The sequence below is a fragment of the Octopus bimaculoides genome, chromosome 3 (assembly GCF_001194135.2).
Source record: "Octopus bimaculoides isolate UCB-OBI-ISO-001 chromosome 3, ASM119413v2, whole genome shotgun sequence".
Classification (NCBI taxonomy): Eukaryota; Metazoa; Mollusca; class Cephalopoda; order Octopoda; family Octopodidae; genus Octopus; species Octopus bimaculoides.
Genome location: NC_068983.1, coordinates 74024218 through 74035875, shown reverse-complemented (window position 1 = coordinate 74035875; position 11658 = coordinate 74024218). Strand labels below are relative to the sequence as shown.

Genomic DNA, 11658 nt, shown 5'->3' with positions numbered 1-11658 from the left:
TATATATATATATATATATATATATATATGAAAAAAGCAAAAAAACAAATTGAATTTATTTCTGGAAAAGTAGAAAAGCAAGTAAAATGACAAAAAAATTTTAAAGTAGTAATAGACGTCAATGAATAACTCACTGTTGCCAAGGAGGAGTTGATACAGCATGTGAAGGTACCATGCCAAAAATAGGCAATAACAGGTTGCAGAAATATTGATATCGCTGTCAAGAGATTGGCAGTTCCGATTTGACGAAAGCTTACATGGTGCTGGAATAGAAATGGGAGTTAAAAAAAAAAAAAAAAAAAAAAAAGATTGCTTTGCTGTATATTTATAATGTAAAATGTATATATCTTAAGCGGTGAAGTATTTTTCCATCATTTAATAATCTATTAGTGACTGTGCGTGTGCGTGTGTGTGTGTGTGTGTGTGTGTGTGTGTATACATACATGTATGTATGCATGTGCACATATGTATGCATGCATGCATGCGTACACACCTAAACCCCACCACCACTATCACTCACATTCATTCATACACATATACATAAACATAGCTATGAAGTAAAGTTCTTTTTGCATTCACATGTTTCTGAGTTCAATTTCAATATGCAGCACACCAGGAAATTAATTTTTTTTTAGTGAAATTTACTAGATGAAAATTGCTACCAGAGGGTGGTAGACTTAATTCATTTGGATATTTTAGCATTGTCTTCTCTATTGCAAATATTATTGGTTACAAGTATTATATATATGTCCTACAAAATCAGCAGATGTGCTGCTCTTCTTCCACTAAAGAAACCATAGTAAAGCTTAAATAAAAAATAATGTGCTGAAATATCACACATCACAAATCTTTATAGTTGAGCATATATAATGACTATTTGGACATTAAAGATGTTAACTTTGTACATGATAACCAGTACATATGTTTTACGTAGAATAAAACTATTGCACATACCCCCCCCCCCCACACACACACACCTCTACTGCCTTTATAATCAGAACCAGAGTTTCTCTCAGACGGTAAGGTGGAGAGAGAAGAAAGGTGGCACCTAATCTGATGGTAAAGTCAACTGATGTAATGAAGATTGAAGTGTTGTGTATTGAAACAGAATGAAATGCCAGCAGTGAATTTAAACTAATGAGGTATGTAGAAGAAGTAGATCAACACTTAAATGTTTTCGTATTTTGGCACAGCTCTACACATTTTGATAAACTCCAGCACTTGACTGATACTTTCTTGATCACCTAGTGTAACACTACCACCTAGCCCTTTACAATTCTAAAGTGATACCTGCTCTATTGTAGGTATTCAGATAAAGTCACTAATCCGAGAATGATTTACCCCTCTTTACCATCATTCAGAGATCTGAAAAGGATCATGGGCACTGCCATCTCTCCCCAGACAAAGCATCATCTTTGTTTTAACATCCACTTTTCCATGCTTACATGAATCAGATTTTCTATAGCTGGATGCTCTTCCTGTCATCAACCTTTGTTAACAAGTAAAGGTAATATTTCCCCCATGCTCAGACATGTTTCCACAATAGTGGAAACAAAGGATACCACTTGCAATATGGTCATAACTATCGTGTAATGGCAAAGCAATGGAAACATGTGCATGCAACAGCTTCACACACCACAGGCTCGTGTGCATGCATGCACACACACACGCACACGCACACACACACACAACAGGAAGCTCAAAAACACACACACGACAGGATTCTTTCAGTCTGTCAAATCCACTCAAAGTTTTGGTTAGCCAGTACCTAAAACAAGATACTTGTTCAAGGAACCCTGCAGTGGGATTGAGCCCAGACACATGTGATTATGAAGCAGAATTCTTACCACATACCCACGCCTATGCCATAATAAATTAAACAGACATTGATGGATGAAAGGTAAAGAGGTTTTATCTGACAATATTGGTTCTGACATTAATAATGACTCCTAAACTTTGGTATAAACCCATTTAATTTTAGGAGGTAGGTAAAGACAGTTAAATGGTCCCATTATTTGACTAGTATTAGATTTTATAAACCCAGTAAAGCTGAAAACCAAACTAGACTTCAGCAAGCTTTTGAACTCTGAATGTAACTAAATACTGTAAAGTACTTAATCTGGTGCTTTTAGTGATACAATTATCTGCTCTGCCAGTAATAATCTCCATAGCTTGTATTTTTGCTCATTCTAATGAACAGTATTCATATAGGAGCTGTCAAACAACAAATAGAGAATAGGCAAAGGAGTGAGTGGACAGACCTTTTAATTTTCATTTCAACTTTAATAAAATAGATTTTCAAAAATGTTGTACGCAAACAGTAGTGTGAACAAATTAGCATATTTTGAAGAATAAATTACCAAGACATTGATTTATTGAAATAAGAGATATTAATAAAATAATAATACACACCCGGGTATTGTTCATTGGCCATACAATCAAAATTATTGAACATAATATGCTGCCAAACATAAAAAGAAAATTCAAATATTTGTTACTATAAAATCAAATTATGTAATAGAAGCAGTCTTATAATAAAAAAAAAAACAACTTATCAATACCACATAATGTATATTGTTTAAATACCAGAAGCTGCATATTTTTTGTGCAGAAAAATCCCTTTGAAGATGCTAAAAGCACAGCATATTTCAGAGCAAGGCAAAATGCAATCGCCCCAGTAGTGGTCATAGCAGCACCATTGCAAACAAGCAAATAGTTTACACACTTTGTGTAGACTTCACACAAGCAGATTCAGTTTTGTTTCATAAGTTACATGAGTAAGTGACATTATTATGTTGTGACTATGGTGAAAGGTCACTTGGGGCAATTTCATTTTGTCTAGCTTTGAAGTATACTGTGGTTTTTACCACTATACGTCTTTAAAGGGAGTTTTCCACAGACAAAAACTGCAATTTAGGGGTAATAAACAGCAAAATCTAAAAACCTGACCCAATAAATGAACTATTATAGTATGGTTAAATGCAAAAGAATTAAGACAAGATAAAATGGGATGACACAAAGTAACAAATTTCATGACACTAATATCAAAGACCTTTTCAGTCATGAATGACCATGGGATTGCACCTAGAAAGTTTCCCCTCTGAGGCCCAAGTCCAGGTTAGGTTGTTTGTGGAAGACCAGCAGTCACCTATGCATACCACTCTCCCCTCTCCACAGCACTATTGTTGTCTAAGGGAAAGGCAAAAATTGATACAACTTGGCACCAGTAACATTACATCTCATTTCTACAGCTGAATGAACTGGAGCAACATGAAATAAAAGGTCTTGCTCAAGAATACAGCACTGTCTGGTAATTGAACTCACAACCTCACAATTGTAAGCCAAATGCTCAAATCACTTAGCCATGCATCTTCACACCAATACTAACAGTCAATTTAGAATTGTGCCAATACAGCTGAATGGTTAAGAAGTTCATGTCTTTATTTTGTTAAGAAGTTCATATCATATCTAATGTAAAATTGTGCAGTGAAATAGATTTAGTTGTATATTAGGTGACTCAATTAACCAATAATAAATACGTGTACTGATTCAATTTCACTTTATTAGTGGTCAATGGGTTAATTATTTAATAAACTGCTTGCTTTATCACTCAATGGATTCGTTGCTTATCAAAGTCCTTCCAATGCCCCTTCACAACCGTATCAATCACATGCCCTCTGTCTTCCAGGTCTACATCGAAATAATTAACAGATTTGAAACAGGCCTGAAGGAGAGAAGACTGTGAGCTTATGAAAAGCAATGAAGGGACTTCAACAAACAACTGACTAATTGATTAACCAACAGATTGAGCAAGCTGTTTATTAGTTTAACTAACCAATTCATCATTATCATCAATATTTAATGTGTTTTCCATGCTGGCATGGGTTAGACAGCTTGACCAGAACTAGCAAGGCCAGGGGCTGCACCAGGTCCCATAATCTGCTTTGGCTTGGTTCCTTGGATTGGATGCCCTTCCTAATGCCAACCTCCCTACAGGGTGTACTGGGTGCTTTCTACATGGCACCAGCACCCACTGATGATAATTCTAATTTAACTGGTGCATGTGTTTTATTATTCGTGAAATTTGCAATCATGAGGATTGTAGTTCAATCCTTATGATTGTGAAGTGCAATCCCACAACATGACATCTTCAGTGTCTTTTATCATAGCTTTGTGTTGATCCAAGCCTTGTGAGTGAAACTGCATAAACAAAAATATGCAGAACCCTTTAGATGAATTGTACTCACAATTTAAAAAGTGCATTATGCCACACTGATTCTACCTGAGTATACTCAGCCATTTACATGCTAACTTATGAGTGGGCAGTTTAGTTGATTAAGCAACTACAAATCATTGCTAGAACCAATGAATGATCCATTATCAGTGATCACAACTTTATGAATGCTATATATTATTCTTACTCAAACCCACTACATGGATTTGAAGATAGGATACTTGATGTCCGGCTTACAAGTTCATATGTTACTGCTGTCATGCCATTATGTTCCGGTGCAGAATTCGCTACAGCTTGCCAAACAAAACCCATTTCCATAGCTGAATAGATTGTAGTAGAAAGAGCAGAAGAGTAGCCAGCTTCTAAAACTGCTTCGACAAATAAACCATGTACCATGGGGAAAATGGAAAACAGTAATTACAAACATACTTAAGTAAACAACTTGATCAAATAACTATTCAATATCACTTTTGGGGGAGAGTTGGCTGCTAATTCTAGCAGGTCAAACAGTAGCTATACAGAGATTCTTTGGATATAGAAATGAGCTGAAAAGGTAAAAGGATGCCACATGTCCAGACTATCTTACTGCACCTCATGCAATCCACTACTGCATGTTCATGTATATAGTATAGTTAGACAGAGGTACGGTATACCTGGAACAACAGATCTAAGGGTCAGTTTAATTGCTTGGCTGACATAGGTCTGGTCAGTCAGAACTGACCTGGAGCTAAACAAAATCAATCTGTTCATCATAGATAAATCTTCTTCAATAAAATTCCTGTTCTCTTCAAATGTGGCTGTAAGCCCGACAACTCAACTTGTTAATTAGATAAGTTAAATATTAATGACAACAACGTTTCAAAAACAAGAGCTTGGGTGTCACTTACCTGATGCAAGTGAAAGTATACAGTAAGAAGTGGACAGTTACACACTGAAGATATTTGCACTGAAAACAAAAAAATCATTCAGACTGATAATGGCGAGTGAAGTTATATAAAAAGAATAATGACTAAAGATTAATAATGTGTAGTAATATGAAAATTAAGGATTATTCATCTATCTATCTAACCAGCCTTTAATCTGTTATTAGTTTTGGATTAGAATATATTATCTTTTATACTGACAGAATTGAAATATGCCTTAGGATTTGTCAAAACCTTACTGAAGGCCCCTGTAATCTCTATCAGTTTAGGGAAAGGAATACTATAACGATGATTACTCATCATTCACATGCATGACTATATGGAAAAGAAGTTCACATTGAAACGTTTTAGTTCTGGGTTCAATCACATTACACAGCACCTTGAGCAAGCTGAGCAATACCTCATCTGTTGGATTTAGTGAATGGAAAATGTACAGAAACCCATACACATATACACACAATTCATCAGTGACCAATTAAAAAAAGTACCAGACAAGTAATGAAATTGATTTACATTTCTACTCCACAGCAGAAGTGTTAATGCCACTCCCACTGATAAAGAGGATTGGCCTGCAAGAGCTTTGTGCCAGTGCCTTGTAAAAAAAGATACTCATGATGGTGCCACATTAAAAGCACCCGGCACACACTGTAAGGTGGTTGGCATTAGGAAGATCATTCAACTATAGAAACCAAACCAGATTAGACTGAAACCTAATGCAGCTTTTTGGCTTACCAGCTCTGATCAAACTGTCCAACCCATATCAGCATGGAAAACGAACATTAAAGGATGATGATTATCTTAAATGTGTGTGGAATAAAAGAAGAAACAGTTGAGTACTGAACAAAATGCTTATTTGATTTTGTCTCAATACTCCACCTTAAAACATCAGAGTTGGGGGAGTTAAAGTACCAGTAATATACTAGTATAGATTTAATTAACTATACTCACCCAGCCTCAATACCTATAAATCTATAAATAAAACTTAAAGCAGAATGTAAATGCTTTCTTAAACTTTATTGGGCTTATCTTTGGCTACATGGCATTAAACAGAAGAAATCATGTCCTGAACAGGTAACACTATTGCAGGTAAGACTCAAATATGACCCAATAACTCTTCCAAAGAGCAAAGTGAACTAAGATGATGCAGTATAAAATAAAACTGTCTCAAAAAACTCTGGGCCTTTGGGCAGTAGAATTTCACCTTAATCTTTCTCAGATTATACAGTGCTGTCTAAAAGTACAATATATTAATGTATATTCCTGACATACAAAAAGGAGGTTGATCATGGGACATTCTTTGATCATAAGCCTGCTAAATCAAGATTGACTTGAGGCTAAATGATAATGACCTACAAATCTATAACCTTGAACCAATAAAAGCAATCAATTTAAATTAGTTTGGTAAAATGAATTACTTCTTATAGTGGAAGAATTGTTTATTCATTCTCACGCTTTGGATACAGCTGTCCACATTCAGACAATCCCTCTTCAAACATTATGTCCATCGCCATTCTGGTTCTAATCAGCATACTTGTATCACCCATTATTGCCTTTATGTATTCTACAATATCATCCCAGCATCTCCTTGTGTTGGACCCACCTCAATTGCTCCCATGGAATCCATTTCATGGTTCTGTTCATCCATCTCATGTCTTGTTCTTAAGTGACCTGCTCACTTTTTCTTTTATATTACCGGTACTTTAATAGAACCTGGACCAATAGAGGTGAAGTCAACTCTAAAAACTTAAACTGAAAGGGCAAGTATCAAACACCAAAAACACACTAGAAGTCATTCATCATTCACTTAGTCTCAATCTTGTATGGAAGCATATAGAATTGAATTCAATGCATACAGCCTTATTCCATTGCACAATCAAGAAATACTTGCAATTATATCGTTCGCAAATTTTGGCACAAGGCCAGCAATTTCAAAGGAGAGGGTAAATCAATTACATTGACCCCAGTGCTGTACTGGTACTTATTTTATCTACCCCCAAAGGATAAAAGACTAAGCTGACCTCAGTGAAATTTGAACTCAGAATACAAAGACAGATCTAATGCTACTACACATTTTTCCCAGTATTACTTGAACCCATATTAAATGCAAATTTATTTTTTATATGTAGGTCAGTATTCGAATGTATTTTCTATGACTTGAAGTCACCCAATATAAAGTCATTGTTATATACCAATTTCTTACAATATATATCTATTGCATATTTCACAGGCCACTGATTTTACTTTTTGCATAAACCTTTAGTATTTGCTTAGTATGTGGGATAAACGTAACTGAGATGAAACAATATATAGAAATGACCAAGAAAAAAAAGCCAAATTGCAGGTGGAAAAAAAAATATGAAAATTAGCTTAATAGCTGCCGATTACTAAAAAAAAAAAATCTAACTTCAGTAGCTTCTAAAGTAGAACAGTGAACATCCTAGAACCCAGTCAAACATGATAAACAGTGACCTTTAAGTATTTTGGAGCTGTGTATGCATGCATGTTCTGCTTTAAAAGGGCATTGACCTCAGAGCTTTAGTATTAAGGCTTCTGAGATGATGGGGAAGAAATTTTCCTCAAAGCAAGTGTTTTGCCTCAATGATAGCAAGAGAGAGAGCCTCACTAAACACATCAAAGGACCTGATAGTGGCATAAAACTAGACAATGGTTTAAGTCTACCATTCAAAAAAAATCAAAATGCAAAGATCTATGATAAACTCTGCAAGGCATTTCATTCAATGTTGTAACAATCTAGTACCAAGGATTGGTACTTTGTTTTATTAAGCCTGAAAGAATGAAAAGCAAAACTGACCTTGGCAGGATTTTGAACTCAGAACATCTTATTTCTTTTGGTTTTCTAAAGAAATAAGAAACTTTATTCAATACTGCTCCTTAATTATGCTAATTAGACAACTGGTGTGCAACAACATTTTAGCATCCATTTGTCTATGCTTGCATGGTTCAAAGTATATTAAGGCAGATTTTCTATAGCTAGATGCTCTTCTTGTCACCAACCATCACCTGTTTTCAAACAAGATATTTCCCCATAGTTTGATATGTTTTTGCAGAATATTGGAAATGAATAGCATTCATTTACATGACACAATGTCCAGATAATGAGACACAAACATACTTGTACATACACAGAAAATACACCACACACACAATTAAGCTTCTTTCAGTTTTCAACAACCAAATCCATTCACAAGGCTTTGGTCAGCCCAGCACTATAGCAGATGACATGTACCCAAGGTTCCACACAGTGGGACTAAATCTGAAACCATGTGGTTTGGAAACAAAGATCTCAACCACACAGTGGTGGGTATTGATTACAGTGGCACACATTTATGTTTATAGGGTCAAGACAAGAGCTACAGTAAACTCACAGTAATTACATTTGTGATTTAGTTTCAATTACCAATTTTAGCAATTTCACTTCACTATTTTCTAATAAATAGACTTGAGAGAAACATGCATGCTATAATTGTCATTTCCCCCTCCAACATAGCTAAAAAATGATAGATTCATCAATGAAAAATGTCTTGTTCTACAACGGTTGATATATCTATTATGATAGGGTGGTGAGCTGGCAGAATCATTAGCATGCTGGGCAAAATGCTTAGTATTTCGTCTGCCTTTACGCTCTGAGTTCAAATTCCACCGATGTCAACTTTGCCTTTCATCCTTTCAGGGTCGATTAAATCAATTTAATCCCTTTGTCTGTCTTTATTTGTCCCCTATGTTTAGCTTCTTGTGGGCAATGAAGAAATAAATATATCTATTATGGTGTTTATAAATACAAGTATACAAACTATTTTGTTACATGTTCTAAGTGGACTAATTCATTCAAAAATGCATGTATTCCAGCCTTAATTCGACCCTCTAAGGTATTCAGTCACTAGAAATATTAGGCTACTGTTTTTCATCTCAATGATTGTTGGCTTGATTGACACTTTAGCAGCAGTTTATACACCAACACAGGCAAAATGCCAGAAAGAATAGAATGTTGGAAATAATTAAGAGTCAATAAAATTTAGTTTCATAAGAAATTACTAAGGTGCCAAGCTGGCAGAATCATTAGCACTACTTAGCAGTATTTTGTCTGTGTGTTTTCTAAGTTCAAATTCCACTGAAGTCAACTTTGCTTTTCACCATTTTGGAATCAATAAAGTTGGTCCCACTTGAGCCTCCTCCCACAAAATTTCTGGCCTTGTGCCTATAGTAGAAAGAATTATTACTAAGACTGATGTGGCAGAAACCTTAGAATGCCAGACAAAATGCTTAGCAATATTTCTTCTGGTTTTATGTACCGAGTTCAAATTCTGCTAGAAACCAACTTTGCTTTATATCCTTTCAGGGTGAATAAAATAAGGACCAGTTGAGCATTGGGGTTAATAAGAACGAGTCTCTCCCCTCAAGATTTCAGGTATTGTGCCTGCAGTAGAAATAATTATTAAGGCTGTGGATAAGCAGAAACTGTAGTGTATAAAATGTTCTGCAATATTTACTTATGTCCAGAGTTCAAATTGCACTAAAACTCAGTTTTCCTTTCATCTACAGATCGTGTATTTATTAAAATGTCAGCTGTTGATTAGTCCAAACCAAGCAAATAGCAGAAAAGCTATGAACATCCCATTTGTTTTTGGTCTTTTTAGACAGTTTATGTAAAATTAGAAAACTAAAATACAGGATTATTAAAATTGCAATCCATTGTTATCACCAATATAAACTAGCAATTAATAATACATTAACTTGATTAAACCCTTCCCGACCCAAAATTAGAGGCATGAAAGCATGACTATAAGAGCAGGGAAACAACCAGAATAAACAACTCAACTGATTAAATATCTTGTATTTAGCAACAGCCTTTTATATTGAAAAGGCTGAAATTTCAATGTTGACAGTAGTTTCCTCCATCTGGAGTCAATGAAATAAAATAACAGTCAAATTCCAGACTGGATTTGGTTGGCTGCATCCTTCCACAAAAATATGGCCTGTGTACCCTTGTCAAACGAGGTTTACTGTCGTCTGAACTCGATGAACAGGACAGCCCAGACTTTGCTAGAGGAAATTTATGCATAATTTTGTAATTAAAATGATTTAAATATTTGGTTGAATTTAAATTATGAGGAGAGAATGTTTTTGATTATAGGGATGTTTATTCAACTCTAATTAGGCACCCATACTGGTAAAAAGGCACCTGTGCCAGTGACACATAAAAAACACTATGGAGGGGTTGGTTTTAAAAGGGCAACATCCCTCTGGATAGTTGTGCTCACCATCATTTCACACTGGAACCACACCACAATGAGGGATGATGATTCCCCCCTGCAGTGACTTCTTTTACCAGGACGTCACACTGACAGTGCAGAATATAAAGTAAAGGAAGATTATCAGCTGGCAGAATCGTTAACACACCGGATAAAATGCTTTGCAATATTTCTTCCAGATTTATATTCCGAGCTCAGCTTACACTAAGGTCGACTTAGCCTTTCATACTTTTGAGGTAAAAAAAAAAAACGGGTACCAGTTGAGCACTGGGATCGATGTAGTAGACAAGCTCCCTCATGTAAAATTTCAGGTTGTGTGTCTATATTAGATAGGATATTGTAAAGTAGATGAGTAAGCATAAAATAAAGTTTAACTAAAAACTCAGAAGTACTAATAGCCAAGCATTCATTTATGGTTTGATGCCCAAGAAAACATTTTGTACATACTTGCCAAATCTCACAACATCGTGGGCCTCACTATTTAACTCAATCTCATGCTTTCATATTTGCACAAGCAATTTCTCACACTTTCTCCAAAGACAAACTAAAAAAAAAAAAAAGCAATTTGAAAAGTTTAAAGATTTATCACAGTCCTGGGGCACATTTTTAGCCAAATCGTAGACCGTGACAGTGGAATCTATGGTTCACATGATCATACAGTTGAGAATATTTTATTACCTACGTGACTGGCGATTGCAGCCGACGGCAATTATGCACAGGCTAGGAATCTTAATCAACTCTGCGGTACAGAGGCTAAATACGACAATGCTAACAACTGAGTAAAGAAACAATCTCATTTCAATATGGTGACCAAGAGGCACACGTATCAGTAGCGATGAAGAGAATGATTGCAGTAAAAAAGGAATACATTTTGTTTACTGTTGATATCATGTGATAATGCGCTCACACTAAAACCAGCTCTACTGAAATAAATTGAGAGTATCCCACTTCCTTTTATCATTTCTCACTACCTTTTCTAGCTCTTGGTTTGAATTCTCACGCCTTTGACGGTAGACAAGTCTGTCTAAACTAGATAGATTTACGTCAACATATATTTCATTTAGAAAAAGACTTTCAATTTAATATACAAATATTAATAGCACAAGATCTAGAATGATAGACAGGTTAGTTTAATAGAATAACGTATTGACTACTGGCCTACTAAAAAAAAAATATTAACATTATTAACGCAAGATATCAAGTACATAAGCCATGTGGATAAGAAGACTGC

At 35.3% G+C, this 11658-nt stretch overlaps 1 protein-coding gene across 1 annotated transcript in view; it reads right to left on the bottom strand.

The window, feature by feature from the left end:
* Nucleotides 1-7988, bottom strand: part of LOC106879094 (transmembrane protein 116) — a 43666-nt gene extending 35678 nt beyond the window's left edge. The window contains exons 1-4 of the mRNA XM_052966224.1: nt 7970-7988; nt 5122-5180; nt 2413-2461; nt 135-263 (exon numbers count right to left, since the gene is read on the bottom strand). Coding sequence (XP_052822184.1) covers nt 135-263; nt 2413-2455 — 172 coding nt within the window. The 5' untranslated portion in view covers nt 2456-2461; nt 5122-5180; nt 7970-7988. The remainder of the gene's footprint in view (nt 1-134; nt 264-2412; nt 2462-5121; nt 5181-7969) is intronic.
* Between the last annotated feature and the right edge of the window lie 3670 nt (nt 7989-11658).